At 38.2% G+C, this 17,356-nt stretch overlaps 1 protein-coding gene across 1 annotated transcript; it reads right to left on the minus strand.

Moving 5' to 3' along the window:
- Window positions 1-5,184: 5,184 nt before the first annotated feature.
- Window positions 5,185-5,859, minus strand: LOC149210394 (uncharacterized). The gene has a single exon (XM_089398949.1). It carries the CDS (start codon window positions 5,857-5,859, stop codon window positions 5,185-5,187), a length of 675 nt encoding a protein of 224 aa, XP_089255075.1.
- Between the last annotated feature and the right edge of the window lie 11,497 nt (window positions 5,860-17,356).

The following is a 17,356-nucleotide window of genomic DNA, read 5'->3' on the forward strand; positions in this document are numbered from 1 at the left end:
CATCTAAAAAAATTATTTACAAATTAAACTTGCGATTAACTTAACAATTAATCTTAACATCTAAATCTTAATCAACCACATTTAAACACTGTGGTTATTTTTTTTCTATTCTAACTAATCTGATTCAACCACAATTACATTGTGTGGTTGATTATTTTTTTTTTTTAACTAAAACAGTTATATGATTTTTATTTATCTGGAAGCAAATGGGACTTTTTTGAACTGTCCCCAAATACAATGCAGATTTCTGGACTCTACCTCTTTTCCTCTATTACAAAATTCAGGGCATTTGAACAAAACTATTTTCGTTAACAAAAATAAGCCCTTTCATGATAGCACTGCCTTTGTTTGCCATTTGATCCGCTTCACTGTTTAAATTTCTGAGTATATGATAAAATTTGCAGCTGTCGAAGTATTGAAGGACTCTTTTCAGTCTTTCCAACGTTTTGTTGAGGCTAGGATTATTGAATCGATCCCCCATGTTTAATTTTTTTATTATTAGCTTTGAATCTTCGAAGACTTGCAGCTTTTTCACACCTTTGTCTCTTGCAATTTGGCAGGCTTTGAGAAGCCCTAGGAGCTCAGCTTAATTGTTGGACTTCTGGCCTAATCCCCAATAGAAGATGTCTTTAGAGTAACCGTCCGGAGAGTAGATGACTCCCCCAACTCCAGCTGTCCCTGGATTCCATTTAGACGCCCCATCAAAGAAGACTGTGGGTATTTTTTGAGACCTCCACCAGTTTTGAAAGTAATCCTCTTTATCTCTTAAGCGCCATTCCTGTTTGTCACTTTGTGGTTTAGGATATTTTCTGCTCGGATAAGGCACTAGAGAGCCTAACCACATCTTTTCTTCTGGCAGAAGCAATGAGTCTTCTTTTATATACTGCTGCTGGGCTGCTTCCATCAGAAAGGCCTTAGCTTTTGCAGCTATTTGCAGCGGAGTGTGTCTCACCTCTTTAAATATCTGCTGGTTACGTGCCAACCAAATCTGCCGGCAAACGTATTTGGGTATCGCTGCCCAAATTCTTCTCCAGAATGATTTTTGGGGAATATGATGTGGGTAATGATGCCTCCAAGTGGCAAAAAGATCAGCTGCAGAGTTAAAGGATGGGACAGGAGTCTGCAAGTCCATTAATATGAGCCCCCAAACTTCTTTTGTTACACTGCAATCCATAAATAGATGCTGGACTGTTTCTGAATTGTTATTGCACATAGCACACCTATGAGGTCCTGTTATATTTCGTTTCTCCAGATTATCTCCCGTGAGAATTTTGTTATGAATCAATGTCCAGCAAAAAAATTTTACTTTTGGTGTGGCAAATCTATCCCAAACGCTTTTCCAGAAATTCGGGGGATGATTACTATTTCTTAAACCCTGCAGAGCGCTATAGCCAACAGTTGTGGAGTAAACTCCAGATTGACCCCATCCCCAGCAATCTTTTGCGGCTCTATGTACAGGGGCAGCGTCCTCCAATCGATCTTCCAGCAGAGTTTGTTGATACTTCAATCTGTTCGGGACTCCATGGAGATCCCAACCCTCCCATTCCCCACGCTGGTTCCATCTCGACAGTTCATAGAGACTTTTGACTCCAACTCACTCCAACCAGGATCTTAGATCTGATATATCCACATGATCTGCTAAGGGAGCGTTCCTCATGATACTGTCCGTCCATAGATTGATGTGTTTGCCGCTTCCAGGGATTCGATACAGTTGTTTTATGAAATGTTTACTGCTTTTACAACACAAACTCCAGAGTTGCGTGCTATTGGCTGTGGGCATGTGTATTACGTTGCTGAGATCTTTGTTGACTCCATACTTTGACCGCAATGTGATGCTGACAGGGTGAGTGGGATCGTGTATCAATTTCCACAGGATTTTGCCTCCCAAGGCCAAGTTAACGAGCTGGGGATCTCTTATTTGTAGTCCCCCCTCCTCCTTCGTTCTCTTTACAACATCCAAATTCACCAGATGTATTCTGTTTTCATTGCCTTTCCCTCCTTGCCACAAAAAATCTCTGAGTAGTTTGGAGATCTGCTCCATAACATTTCGTGGAGCCAAAAGAAAAGCAGCCTGAAAGATTGGGAGCGCTGACAGCACCGATTTGATCAAGATAACTTTGCCACCCTTAGTCAACCAGTAACCCCCCCAAGTTGCAATCTTGGTTTTCATTTTTGAGATTATTGCACTCCATAAATCTCTTTTATTGATTCCAGATATAATGGGCAGGCCAAGGTAATTGAATCTATCCCAGACTGTTTGTCCTTTGAACCCAAGAATAGAAGTTATGCCTGCAAGTTCTTGCTGATCAATATTCCAACTAAAAACTTCACTCTTGCTGTCATTAACTGCCGCTCTAGAGACTCTGCAGTAGTTTCTGAGGACAGTGTCAAATGCTCGAGCAATTCTTGTGGAGGCTCCACCTAGGAGGAGAGAATCATCTGCAAAAAGTGCATGATTCGAAGGCTCAGCTCCTATTGTAGTTTTGAGGCCCGGTAAGATACCTGCAACTTTTTCTGCATTGAGCTTTCGGCTTAATGAGTCTGCCATAATAATGTACAGATAGGGGGAGAGAAGGCATCCCTGCCTTATGCCTCTCTTGGCTTGGAAGAAGTTTGTTGGACGGCCGTTAACAAGGGGAGCGATCCATGGATTGTCAATGCAGGCTTTGATGAGTTGAACAAAAACGGGCGAGAAGCCAAATGTGAGAAGTACTTTGCTAAGGAAATTGCGGTTTACTCTATCAAACGCATTTGCCATGTCTAATTTTATCACCATTCCTTTCTCTTTCCGCTGTCTGCTGGAGTGGATTGTCTCCTGGACCTGGATTACATTATCCAGAATATGTCTACCTTCCACAAAACCACTTTGGGAGTTGGAGATCACCCTTTTTAACAGTGGCTTAATTCTGTTTGCTAACAGTTTGGCCAGAATTTTATAAGACGCATTACACAGCGAAATAGGTCTGAATCTGGAAAAAGTTGCAGGGTTGGTGTCTTTGGGGATTAATGCTAGGTAAGTGGAGTTGGTTCCTCCACCTATCTTGGCTTTTTTCATAAATCCTCTTATCATTTTCTGCAGGTCTGCCTTGATGATATGCCAACATGTTTTAAAGAAATGGATTGTGAATCCATCGGGCCCCGGTGCCTTGTCCGCCCTCATGGCCCAAATAACATTTATGATTTCCTTCTCCGTTATGGGTCTGCAGAGGATTGCATTTTCTTCAGGGCTGATGAGATTGGGTATGTTTGAAAGAAATGTAGCAGTTTCCTCATCATTACTTTGAGCATCTGCACTGTAGAGGTTCTGGAAGTGAGCTTCAACAGCTGCCTTGACTTGATTGTATCCTTTGCAGACTTGACCATCTGCTGTTTTAATTTCTGCTATATAATTCCTTGACAGTCTTGCTCTATATTACCTGTGGAAGAAAGAAGTATTCCGATCCCCCGCCTTTAACCACAGACTTCTAGATTTAATTCTCCAATATTCTTCCTCCTTTCGGAATGACTGATATACTGATCGTTGTACTTGTGTTTCTGTTTCCAACAATTCTGTTGTGATCTCTTTACTTTCCATGTCGGATTGCAGGGTTTGCAATGAATGAACTGCCTCTTTTCTTTGTTCAGGAGGAGTATGGGTTGGTTTCTTGATCCAGTCTTTCAAGGCTTGTTTTGTAGCTTTTAACTTTTGCTCCCAAACATAACTAGTTGATCCATTGATGGGTTTGGACCAAGCTTCTTTCACCGTGTCTAAGAAACCCTCTCTCTCAATCCATTGGGGACTGAAACGAAAAGGGATGGGTCCAAGCTCTTCTTCTTCTTCCAGGAGGAGCTGAATTGGCTTATGGTCAGATGTAAGTTTAGGTAAAATTTTTGTGATGATGATTTTTTTATTCATCATTATGGACCTTTGCACCAGAAAGCGGTCAAGTCGTGCAGAGATGTGATTCGGCCTAGTCCGGTTATTAGACCAGGTATATATACCCCGAACTGGGTTAAAATCCAACAGATCCCAGCTTTGGGAGAGCTCCTCGACCATGGGCAGCATGGGGTCCCTGCTGACAATTCCCCCTCTCTTCTCTTTTGCTTTCAATATGATATTTAGATCACCTGCTATAATGATATTGATGGGGGAAGATAGATCTAAAAAGGTAGAGAGGCTGTTCCAACATTCTCTTTTTTCAGTATAAGAAACTGGTACATAAAGATTGAATAGAGAGATAATTAACTTACTTGCTTTGTGTTTCAATTCCGTGAAGATCCAGTGCTGGGTTGCTTGGAAGTTATTCAGATGGAAAAGATCTTCAGACCAAAGGGTTGCCAAGCCCCCGGAGGTACCCCTTGCACTGACTGCTTTTCCTGCTTTTTTATTCCACTTTGATCTACTGACCTCTAGAAGGGCCTGCCCTTCTATTTTTGTCTCTTGGAGCATGAGAATATCTGAGGGTTCAGCTTTCAATGGGTCTTTAATAGCCTCGATTTTGGAGGGATTCCCCAGTCCTCTACAGTTCCAAGAGACTAGCTTCATTATTTATTATTTTGATGGGTGAGACCTCCCTTGGAGGGCTTTGGCCTGGTGTTTCGCCCGATAGACATTTCTATTGTGGGCTGACTTCCTTGTGTTTTGAGTCTTTCTGCCTCCTCCTCCCTCTTTTCCTTTCGGGATTTCCTTCCTGCTTTTTTTGATGGACGCTCATAGATTTCATCCTCCGAAGAATCTGAGCTCTCCATTGGTTTTTTCCTTGCTATATCAGCATATGATAGGTTGGTGGGGCTACCTTGGTTGGAATTGCTCTGGATTGCTTCCGCTCCCTCTTTATGCGAAGGAGGAGTATTTTACTGCTCCTCATTCTCCTTTGTTGGATTCACTTGATGGCTCTGTTGTTCACTTTCTGTCCCATTTGGTCTTACTTCTGCTTCTTGGTTTATTTTGGATCTGCTAGTTTCTCCATTCTTATGTTGTTCACTTTCTATCCCATTTGGACTTACTTCCTCCTCTTGGTTTATTTTGGATCTGCTGGTTTCTTCATTCCTATTGCCTTTTCCTGTACCTTTTTGTGTATTTGCATTTTTCTGCACTAGGATCCATTGCTCCCCGTTTTGTTTGCCCACTTGTTCCTCTGCCTTCTTCTTACAGTGCTTTGCGAAATGACCATGACCATGGCAGTGTCTGCATTTAAACGGCAGCTACTCGTAGTCCAGCTCTTGTACATACGTCCACCCAGCTACTGTAAGTTTGATGGCTTCCGGAAGCCCTTCTTCCAGGTCCACTTCGACGCAGATGCGTGCGCAGGAATACTGGTCCTTCCCTGCAGCTTGATATATGTATTTTCCCAAGGCATTCCCTATGATCTGGAGGTGATTGCAACAGTGGAGGGGAAAATGGGGAAGCCTGACCCATACCGAGACAGTCGAAGGAACGTCCTGAGTGGGGTCAAAGTCAGGCGACCATTTGTTTAGGTAAAGGCCCTGAGGGCCCATGAAGTAAGGTCCATTTCTGAAAATTAATCCTTTGTCGTCAGGGTTTTCGAATACAAAAACAAAGAATCCCTTACCCACGAAGTAGCTTTTGACACCCTCTTTAATGAGAGGCTTCCAGTTTCTTTGAGTCCACTCCTCTACCAATTTTGGTGAAGGCAAAAGCCTTGTGAACTGGCCTATGAGGCCTCTTTCAGCCAGATTCAGGGCAGCTTTGCAAGTATCTTCTTCGGGCAGAGCCACTGATGGGATAGAGTCCATCTTTTTTACAAACCTCTGCATAGTCACAGAAGGAGGACGCTTAGGGCCGGAAGCCACTAACGACTTGAAGGCCAGGACCTCTGGAGGCAGAGGAGGGGGATCAGACACCCCTTCTGCATCCATGATAAGATCACACTCGGATCAGGCCAAGCAGTGAAGCGTTACACTGGAGCAGCCATCATAACTCACCGCACAAGGAGGCAGAGAAGAGGGGGCGGAAAGCCCACCCCCGGACTGAGCAGAAGAGTTGCCAACAGAAGAGTCGATACGGGCCAGAGCAGAAGCACAAAGCACCGCTCACCAACAGCGCAACAAACAAGCGACTTCAGGCCCGGGCCTGAGCGCCTCTCCGGCAGCCCAGAACGCTGCAACGAGCAACCAGATGACCTAGCTCGAATCGTGCAGAGCAGTCGGGAGCGTGTTTCTGTTCGAGTGCTTAAATTTGATTTTTTTTTCATTGTGTGGTTGATTATTCACTAACCTAAACTAATTTTATTTAATCTATCCTAATCATGTTTAAATAGTGTGATTAAAACAACTAATCTACTTCTCTGTGGCATTTTGACTAGCAGCACATTTATTCAAAATTTCAAAGGTATTACTAATTTATTTTTCATTCTTTGAGTGGAATTTAGATTTGCTCACTTATTCTTTTTGGGGTATTTTCATTCTTTTTTCTATTTTCTCTTCTTTTTTTTATTCTTTTCACATATATATTTTTCTTATCCCCTTTGTTTTTTTTTTTGTAAATAACTTGCATAATGAAAAATTATTTACAACATCTCATATATAAAAGTCAACAGCAAATAGTCAGCTCAACCTTAAAATATAAGACCCTAATAGTGGCTCTAATGGGGATGGCACCCTCCTTGCAAGGTGTCAAGAACATTGTCGATCAGTAGGCTTGATCCCTTGGGCATGCTGTCTTTATTCTGCAACTGAATCTGATCCACATGCTGTTAATCATAAATATGGGCAACAAATCATCAAAAGCTTAGGGCCTTCTCTCTGGGCTTCAATTTCTGATGTGAGCTACCCTCACTCTTGCAATAGAATAGTAAAATGATATGTACAATGATTCTAAATGAAATTGATTTAACTTTGAGGAAAGTAGTGTTTGAGAAGTCTTCCATTGACAGGTCCACCAGGAAGTGCTTCTTCAGTCAAGTCCTTTAATAAAAATGCATTATTGCCTCTGAAAGCTTCAATTTTGTATGGCCCTTTCCACAAACTGTCGAACTTACCATGCTTGCCTTTGTCTTCATTCCTTGAGTCCCACTTTAACACCAGGTCACCTAACTGGAAATCATTTACTTTTGTTCTCCTGTCATAGATCTTTTTGATGTTGTCTTGAACAAGTTGAGTTTTTTTATAGACCTCCTCCATGGATTGTTGCAACTGTATGGTATGGTTGATCCTTCTTTGTAAATCATTAGTTTCCACTTGTGATTCCTATAACAATTTCAACACACGAACTCCAAGAGAAATAGGAAACACAACATCAACTCCATATACTAGTTGGAATGGAGACATTCTAATAGAATTTTTGGTGCTAATTTGGTCAACCCATAGGGAATTAATCAACTTTTTATGCTAGGATTTTTTATTCTCCTGCAGTAGCTTTTTGATGATGTTAACTAAAATCTTGTTGGAGGACTCAACTAGCCCATTTCATTGTGGGTAATAAGCAATTGAGGGTCCTAATATTATGTGGTATTTGTTACAAAAATCAACCATTTTCTTTTACTTAAAGGCAACAACATTGTCATTGATAATCTTATGAGGGCATCCAAACCTAGACATAATGTTACCTTCGAAAAATTGGATAATGACAATGTCTGTGGCCTGCCTGGTTGGGATAGCCTCAATCCACTTGGTAAAGTAATCAGTCCCAGTTAAGATCCATCTATGTTGTCTTGAGCAGTTAGGATGGATTTCACCAATGAAATCCAAACCCCACTACTGAAAAGGAGTTTCAACTGAAATGGGTTTCAATGGTAAAGGAAAAAGATTTCTATTGCCTTAAAATATTTGACACTAGTGGAAAGTGGTTACTTTCTTATGCATGTCTACAAACAGGGTAGGCCAGTAAAAGCCAACCCTTAGAGTTTTATTGGCTGTGGTTTTCCAATACAAATGACCTCCATAATCTCCTTGGTGAAACTCTTCCATGACCCTATTTGCTTCATCTTTCAATAAATAGTTTAGCAAAATACCTCCAGAATCTTTCCAATATACATTATGATCTAAAACACAAAACTTCATAGCCTCCAGTTTTAGAAACCTAGCTTTTGTCTTGGTTAAGCCAGGAGGAGCTTGTAAGTTTTGTAAAAAAAAAATAATGTGTACATACCATGGTGTGGTAGCAAAAGCCTTTGATACCTATGGAGTCGCCAACTCTTCCCGTTCATCCAGTGCAACAATATAATTGATATCTAGTGCATGAAAATTGAACTCAGCCATTAGATTTTCCAATCCATGACCTTTTATGAGCTTGGTTGGTTTAATCTCAATGTCATACTCTAGGATCATAGCATTCCATTTCCCTCTTCTGCCATCTGGGTCAGTTTGTGTGAGACTATCTTTTACCATATAACTTGGGACAAATGCAATGATATGAAAATGTAGGATGTATACTCTAAAATCATTTAATGCCTTTACCAAAGAAAAGGCTTGTTTCTCCATGATGTTGTACTTCAACGATGCATCCCTTAGAGCTCTGTTGAAAAAAGCTATGGGCTGTTCATGACCTTCACTATTTTTTTGCAGTAAAATAATTGCAATAGTGTGCTCAAATGCAACAGAAAGAATGATAAAATCCTTAGTAAATTCAGGGCTTATCAAAACAGAAGTAGTAGTTAAAGTTACCTTTACTTCACTAAAGGATTTCTTGCCTTCAGTATTCTATTTTGTTTCCATGTCTTTCTTTAACATATTTGTAATTGATCTTAAAATTTTAGCCAAGTTAGGAATAAATCTTCTGAGAAAATTTATCCTACTAATGAAGGATTGAACTTCTTTCTTGTTTCTGGAAGGGTCAACTTTCAGTATGGCTTTGACTTTGTTAGGATCAATTCTAATTGCTTCTTTAGAAATGATATGACCTAGAAATTTTCCCTCCTCTAAACCAAAAATAGTTTTTTAGGGTTTTCAAAAACTCTCTTAAATGCAGCAAGTGTTCTTCATTTGTCTTTGAAAACACAATTATATGATTTAGGTAAATCACAATGAACCTGTCAATTTCATCAGTAAACGCTATGTCCATTGCACTTTGAAAAGTGGCCCCAACATTCATAACACCAAAAGGAATTTTTACATACAAAAAAGTGCCCCATGGTGTAGTAAATGTTGTCTTGTGTCGATCATCAGGATGAACCAAAACCCGGTTGTATCGTGAGAAACCATCGAACAATGAAATTATGCTGGAACCAATTACATTTTGTAGGATGTGATCCATTTTGGGCAGGGGATATTTATCTTTCAGAGAAACCTTGTTAATATTTCTAAAATCTACACAAAGCCTAATTTCACCTGTTTTCTTTCTAGTGGGTACTAGATTTGAGACCCATTTCGAAAATCTGAGGGGTACAATGATCTTTGCATCAAAAAGTTTCTTGACTTCCTTTTCTATCAAAGGCAGTAAAACTGGGTTTATTCTCTTAAATTTATTATTAAAAGGATTTTGATCTTCCCTGATGGGAACAGTGTGCTGAATGATACTTGTATCATAAGATTTTAAGTCATCATAGCTCCAAGAAAACACATCAGAGAATTATTTAAAAATCTCAATGTATTTATTTATTTATTTAGGAAGTAGGGATTTAGACAATTTGACAATTTTGGGGTTCTCTGCAGTTCCTATGTTACAGTCCTCTACCTCAGCTCCTATAGGTTCTATTTTTGGCTTCTTGGCTACATCATCAAAGTCAAAAATCTCTTCCAATGGTACCAATCCTCTTGGTAACACATTGTCCTTTAATTGCAGAACCTCAAGTTCTTCTTGATTATCATCAATTTCATTAACCACTATTTCTTTTTCATTTTCATATATATTATTTTCTATATCAATATTTGCAGACTCAAAGTCATATTTCATTTATAAAAAGGTTCTCTATTTGTTTATCATTACCAAAAATCTGCCAATATCTTACATTATCCAAAACAACTGGCCTATGTTTCACTTCCACCACATATTTCCTATTGGGATGAAAAGGTAGTTTGCAAGTGCTGGCTGAAAAAACCAAGGCATTAACTAAAATATTTTGGCTTCTAGGGATAACAGACAAATCATATTCAGAAAAACATTGCAAAAAATATAAGACTGCATTTCTATAGGCTCTTAGTCTAGGGTGTTTAGTAGCATATTCACCCTCAATTTGATGATTATTAGCTTAGAATCCCCATGCACAGAAATTCGTTTTGTTGCTAATCTCTTTAAAATTTGCAGCCCTAAGATCAATGCTTCATATTAAGCTATGTTATTGGTGCACTGAAAATTAAGTTCGTAATCATGTCCCTTTGCCATATTTGTGGATGAGTTTACAATGAAAACACTTGCCCCTGCTCCATCCTTACTCATAGCCCCATCAAAATCCATATTCCAAAGAGCCTCTCCCTCTACATCTTTTTCTTCAGTATCTAATTTTATTTCCTTTGTATTATTGATTTTAGCTTCTAAGTGTGAAACTTCATTTTCTACACATTCATTATTGTACAAGATAAATGAATCCATTTTTGAATATACTGAATACACGAGGTAGTTGTTAGGTTTGTCTTGACTACTAACCATGTACTTCATTATTTTTTCCTTGTATAATATTCTTGGCTGACCAAACACTGGAATGGTAGCATAAGTCATATCCATTTGTAAAGTACCTTGTAATTTTTCTCCCCAGGATCTAGAGAGAAACATTCCATACTTAGGAGGTATGTCTGCTACTACAATGTCCATTACCAAGTTCTTTGTTGGTATTTGGACAAGAGTAACACATAAATATTTGATTAATCCTAAGCATCTCACTTTACTTGAATCAAATGAATATAAATCTTTGTAGGGCCTAGTTATGTCTAAGCCTAGTTTCTCCATAGTAGCCTTAGGCATTAGATTGCGTGAGGTTCCAGAATCAAGCATAACATTGTGTATAATTTTATCATGAATGTTTAAGCTAATGTAGAAAGGTTTTACACTACCATCCTGAGATTTTCCTTCGACCTCAAGCCCAAATAATAACTCAGGTCAGTCATCAGCCAAATTTACTGTCAGTCCCTTCCGCTATCTTCAAAGCTTTTATGACTTGTGATCTATATGCATTTTTGTTGATTAATTCAGTGAGGGGAATATAAATTTTTACTTTAGCCAGTTCATTTTCAATGCTAAAATATGTAGGAGTTTTTTTCTATTTCTTTAGTAGTTGCATCCCATTTCTTAGAAGTTTCCTTATGAGAATCATCTTTAGGTTGACTAGTAGAAGGGGTATCATTTTGGGTCCTTTTGGGAGGAGTGTAAGGAGTCTTTTTGGAAGGAGTGCTAGGAGTCATTTTACTCCTCCAGTTATATTGTATATGTACTTCCATAATTGCATTTTGATAGCCTTGTTTGTAGTCTTCACAATCTAATGGAATCGCTTTTGGTTGTGAGAGTAGGAAAATGTCTTGCTCTTCCTTAGTTAGGAAAATGTGATCAACTTCGGTTTCCTAAAAAAAAATTATTTGATTTTCCTCAGGATCTTCAATTATGCCATCTTCCTCATCTACATAGTTTTCTTGGAATGGAGGTCTAATATGTTGCTGATCATTTTTGCCTCTCTGCACTCTTGTTTAATCCGAGGCTGGTTTTTCCTAAAATTTGGATTTCTAATTTTGGAACCACCTTGGTTTTCCCTTGGAGGAGTTCTATCAGCTATATAAATTATCTCCATCATCTTCTCCATTGTTATTACTAAGGTATTCAACTTAACATCAGAGGAAGAAGAAGCATGTTCCTCTTTTATAGTAACTCTCCTTTCAACTTTCATTCTAGCTCTCTTTGCTAATAGATTGGCTTCATCACTAACTACAATTCTCTGCATTTCCTCAAGGGTTGTAGGGTTTCCTTCTCTTAATTGGTAAGACATATCAGGGTCAAAACCATCTGGGAATCTAATCAGGGCCAACCCCGGAGGAGGCTATATTGTTGTAGGGATAGAGTTATAGACATTGTTAAATCTGATACAACAGTCCTAGACTGATTCCCCTGAGGCTCTTTTGATACTTTCATACTCTGCTAAAATTTGTAAAGGGTTATTTTTCACTTCCCATTTTCTGAGGAAGGTGTCATGAAATTGAGCAAGGTTCGGGATGAAGTTGATGGTAACCCTTTAAACCATTTTTTAACCTCACTAGTCAGACTTTTAGCAAACAATCTCATTTTCACATCAACATCATCTATCTCTTGGAGGTCTAAGTAGTCATTCATTTTATCAATATGCTGCTGAGCAGTTATGGGCCCAGTGCTATCAAATTGAGGAATCCTACTTTGGTAATCTTGAGGCATTTCATTGAGTTGTGGAGGTAGGACCAAGGGGGCATATTGAGTTGCCATGATTGGTGTTTTAGATGTAGATGGGACTACACTAGGTGTGGGTATGGAAGGTATGAAAGGGGATATAATTACACTTTGTCGTGTTGATGTAGAAGTGGTAGTGGTTGAAGATGAAATTGGTGTAGTGAAAATGGGGGTGATTATTAGAGGTGCAGTAGGAATAGAAGGAATTTCCATAGGAATAGAAACAACAAGAAATTCTAGAGGGGCAGAAATAGTAGGAATCTCTAAAGGGGTAGTATGAACAACATGAATTTCAAATGGAATAGAAAAACTAAGTGGAATTAATGGTGGGGTTGGGGATGAAGCAGTAGAAGAAGAATGTGAGGATTTAGGTGATTCAAGAGATTTCTATACAAATTGATCTAGTTCAGACACCAACACTTCAAGTTTGTTAAATTGTTTGATGACATCATCCTCAGAGTCTGATTTCATAGTTTTATGCTTTGAAATGTAGGGTTTTAAGATGTTTTCATAAAAAACAGTTTCAGCTACAAAATTGTCAGATTTAGTTTGGAAGAGACTATGTTCAAATGGTAAATAAAATTCTATGTCTTCTATTGTTTCAAAGCTTTCAGGCAGAGAATTAACCCTAGGGAGAGGATTATTACTTGCCTGGCTCTCAACTATTTTTTTTTTGGATTATCTACAATTTTCAGTGGATTTATATCTAGATTAACTCTAATATAAATTATTTTAGGAGCCAAATCCACTATTAAGTATTCATAGATAAGATATATACAACTTTTTAAGTGGAGTACAACCTTAAATCAAAATCTATTTCTAAGCCACAAAACTAGAAATAGCTTTAAGTACTAAAACAAAAATTTACCAGGGATTTTTTTTTAATACAAATTAGATTTGTTCGAAGTTCCCTTGTATGGTTTCCAGGATGTTATCACTCCATAATTGATTAAGGTTGTAAAAGAAATTGTAGAGGTAATCACAAAACCACTTTTAAGTTTAGAATCTAGCCCTTCTCAACTCAGAGAGGGATCTCTCTATCATATTCATATTTGTTTGCAGTGGGATTTTAGGCTAGATGTAAGGTTTAGAGTTTGTTTTTTTGAATTGTTTGGTTGAGGCTGCAAGGTAAGGCCATTGGGAAATGGAGTCAAAGTCTTAGAGTGATCAAATGTAGAAATATCAGATAAGAAATAGCAGGGCAAGATAGGTACGCCATTGGATCTTCAGAGCTTGATGGGGTGATAGGGAGGAAAAATGTTCATAATCAATTAAACATAGAGCAATTAAGAATTGTATAATTAACATTAGTTGGAAAACATATATATTGTTTAATGCGAGGACAAAGTGTAATTAAACAAGTTCAACCCATAATTTTCTTTTAAGCAATAGAAGAAAGAAACACATATGAAAAAGAACAGAGATATTACACAATTACAAGTAGAATAAACATCACCAATTAAGCCTAACACATGAATCTTGGAAGACTATCTGTATTAATGAAAAAATGATCACTATAGCTCTATGAACAACTTTACATCAAATGGTAGTCCTTTCTTGCTACAAGTCCCAACATTTGTACTTCAATTGGGAAAGTACTTATACAAAATTATCAAAAAATATCTTGAGTGAAAACCTCAATATTTTTATAAAATATCCTAAGATGCTTATAAAAATAGAACAAAAATGTAGATAACTGAAAAGATGTGATGATCTGGCACTATCTTCAAGGTTTTCTATTGATTACTGGGCCTAAAGAAGTGCTTCTCTGTTACTGAAGGTACAACAATTTTTACTCCAAAATTTGACATAGCTGGTCCCACTTATCTTCATATGGAATTGGCATTTTAACAAATTTTCTGTAAGTCTCATCTACCTCGGTGTATTTATGAAAAGTTGGTTTGACCATAAATAAATGTTTGATTTCATCTCTGATATGCAATTTGAATTCCAAAGCCTCCATGAAAGCTTTTCTCATGATTGAGCCTTTGATAGTTGAAAACTTTGATTTGTCCCGAGCTATTGAGTACAATTTCTGTTGATAATCTGGTAGGGGCACTAGCTTGTCTCCAATTCCCTTTAGTCCTGGTAGTCCTTTCAAATGTAATGCATTGAACTTCTTATGAAACTTCTGGATGCTGGTCTCCAAGTGCTGGCATTTGTTTTCCAACTGTACTAGCAAGTTCCTTTTAGTAAGGACTCTCCTGACTTCCAAGATAGTTTCTGTTCTATCTGCAATTTCAAAATATACTAACTCATCCTTGGTTTTTGAATTCAAAATTTTAATTAAGGTGCTAGCTTCCCCTGGCCTCTGTCCCAAGCTACTTCTGACTCCTTCCATTAACTCCTTTGATCTCTGCACTAAGTCCTCCTGTTCAAATATTATCTCAATTGAAGGCCAAATTTCTGTGATGGCCTCATTTATCTCAACCCAAATGCATTCTTTAGCCTGTGCTAGTGTTTGAGCCATCACAGACTCATTCTCTAGCTGCTCAATCCTTTGGGCTAACTTGTGATATTTCTGTAGCTCTACTATGTATGAATTATCTATCTTTAATTTCTGATCTTGCAAAGCTTTAAATTGGGCTTTTAGTTTTTCAATTTCCTGCCCTCTGATGGATAGGTCTTCCATATCTTTAACCAACTCATTTGAGGAATCTGATGTCTGTTCTTCTTTCATTGTTGATGTAGATGATCTTGCTATAGTTGCAACTGAAATAGGCACTTCTATTAGAGGAACTATGTCTAGCTGTGATGACTGCTCCTTTTCCTTGAGAAGTCTTTCCATATCCACTTGCATATCCTTAATCTGGCTACTTTGTTCAATTATTATCTTGAACATGTTCTCTTTTTATTTCTCAAGCTTCCCAACTTCCTTATCTTGGGGATCCTCAGTGGAGGGAAGTTTGAGTTATTTCCTCAATGTTGCTATGTGTACATTTTTCCTCCTCAAAATTTCTTTTGTTGCTTTTACATCTTTGGGGTCACACCCTAGTTTAATTACGAGGTCTTCCTATGATTTGATCATTGTGTCTTTAGCCAAAGATGAGATATTTTCAAGCTTCAATTGTGATTTTATGTTTCTGAGTGAGGCTTGCAACTTGGAAACTTCAATGGAAGTGTTGGTCAAAGTAGAGTACAACATCTCACCAATTTGTTTATGCAGGTATATTTGGTCAATAGGGTGAATCTACTCAGCATCAAAGGAGAAAATTGAACCTATGCTTAAAGGAATGCAATCTGCATTTTCCCCTTTTTGTATCAAAGGGTAAAAGAAGACTGTGCTATGAAGAGGTTGTTTGCTTCCAGAACTAGGTGTATGTGGTGGCCTTGAGCTACTCATTCTTCTTCTTAATTTCTCTATATTTTGCAAAAATATTTGGTTCATCTTGGTCCTCAAACAATTCTAATGTTTGAGCTGTATCTAGGGGATCTTGGTAAGCTAAGGAAGATGGAGACCCTGCGAAGATATCTTCTCCTCTTGTAAGAACATGATGGCTTGTTAGGACTATGGTGGCTTGCCCGTCATCCTCCTGTTGAAAAATTGATCTAGTATTAGTCTTGTGTTTCTTTTTGTATATCAGAAATTCCTTGAGTCCAATATCTATCACTGAAGGGGAATCATCCTCCCTTGGCCTCTTGTACCTTTTTTCTTGAGGTACTGGAGTCTGGGAGGCAGTTGTGGATATCACCCGTTCTTCTGCCTCCTATAGTTTATTCTCCTCCCATTGACTTTGATTCATGAACTTCTCTATCTCTAGTCTAGGAGTGTGAGTATAGGGTGTGGTTTCTACTCCACCCTCATCTTAGAAATGATTCCAAAAGGATCATATGACCAGGTGAAACCCAACTTGAAGTTCATCTGCATGAGGAACAAATCTTCCTGCTTTCCTGCTGTTTTGGTGTTATAAATAAATGGTCCAACCTGTGCCTTGATTTTGAACTAAGACTTCTTTTTTGCTGCAACAAAATGAACTTCATCGATATGAATCATCTGCATTATGTATTCCAATGAGAAAATCCTCATAGGAGCAAATTTTGGTAGCCTATGTGGTGGCAATTCACACCCATAAACTCTGATCTCAGTATAATTTTGGTATAAGTACCAATCTCATGTCTTAGTCAGCTTACCAAGATGCAAAATTCTTTGTATCTCTGGTCATATCCTAGTCTCTATATTATGGTTCAGTAAACATGTTACTGTGTGTAAAAATTTATCAACATAATTAGAGAAGGTGAACTCAGTGGAATTTACCTCACTAAGGATGTCCAATGGATTACTGACTGTGGATTACCTTGCTCATCTAATTTCTATAAAGGGAATGAAAATCTATCTGCATGATGATAAAGAAACAAATAAACCAACACTGAAGCATATTGAAAAGTCCCTTTAGTAGAAAAATTGAGGAATTGGTCATTAATTGATTCTGCAATGAACTCATTGTAATTGAAAATTGGGGGTTTCTCACCAGTTGCAAAAACTGATAAGAAACCAACAATGGCCTCATCAACCCACTGATTGTATTGATAGCCAAGTATGCATGAAAAAATTGCAATTACTTGCTTAGTCATCTCAGGGAACATAGAGGATGAATATGAGGGATTCTTCTTGGATAATTGGGCATCCTCAAGGAGAAAAATTTCAAATATCTTGGTTCTCTGTGGGAAGGTTAGATTTTTGTAGAATTCCATGAGGGAATCTATGAAAGTGTTTACAGAGAGTTAGAATTTAGCAACTGGATCATTTGGGAGATGGATTCTGCAGTGATGGTGAAGAGGATATCAGTGTTTTGGGCCACAATTTCCCTCTGATTTGGGATATACTTGAATTGATACCAGGGGATGAATTCGAGGAAGTGGTATGTCTGAGGGAAGACTAATTGTGGTAGGAGAGAATCCCAGAGGCTCAGTTCATTGCTCTGGTCCAAGAAAGTCTGCTTTAACCAGTTGTGAAGCTCGAACAAGTCGAATTCACAACTAGTTTTAGCAATTTTGTAATCTTGGTCTACCAGTGGTTGGTGATCTAAGTCTATGGTTGGGTGCAGCATAGGATTATCATCAGAGGCCTTCGATTTT

The sequence above is a fragment of the Pinus tabuliformis genome, chromosome 1_2 (assembly GCF_031772625.1).
Source record: "Pinus tabuliformis cultivar Carrire ecotype Pingquan chromosome 1_2, CPIR1, whole genome shotgun sequence".
Classification (NCBI taxonomy): domain Eukaryota; kingdom Viridiplantae; phylum Streptophyta; class Pinopsida; order Pinales; family Pinaceae; genus Pinus; species Pinus tabuliformis.

Excerpts from the sequence above, each read along its gene's own strand:
- LOC149210394 (XM_089398949.1), bottom strand. The coding sequence starts at position 5,859 with ATGGATGCAGAAGGGGTGTCTGATCCCCCTCCTCTGCCTCCAGAGGTC.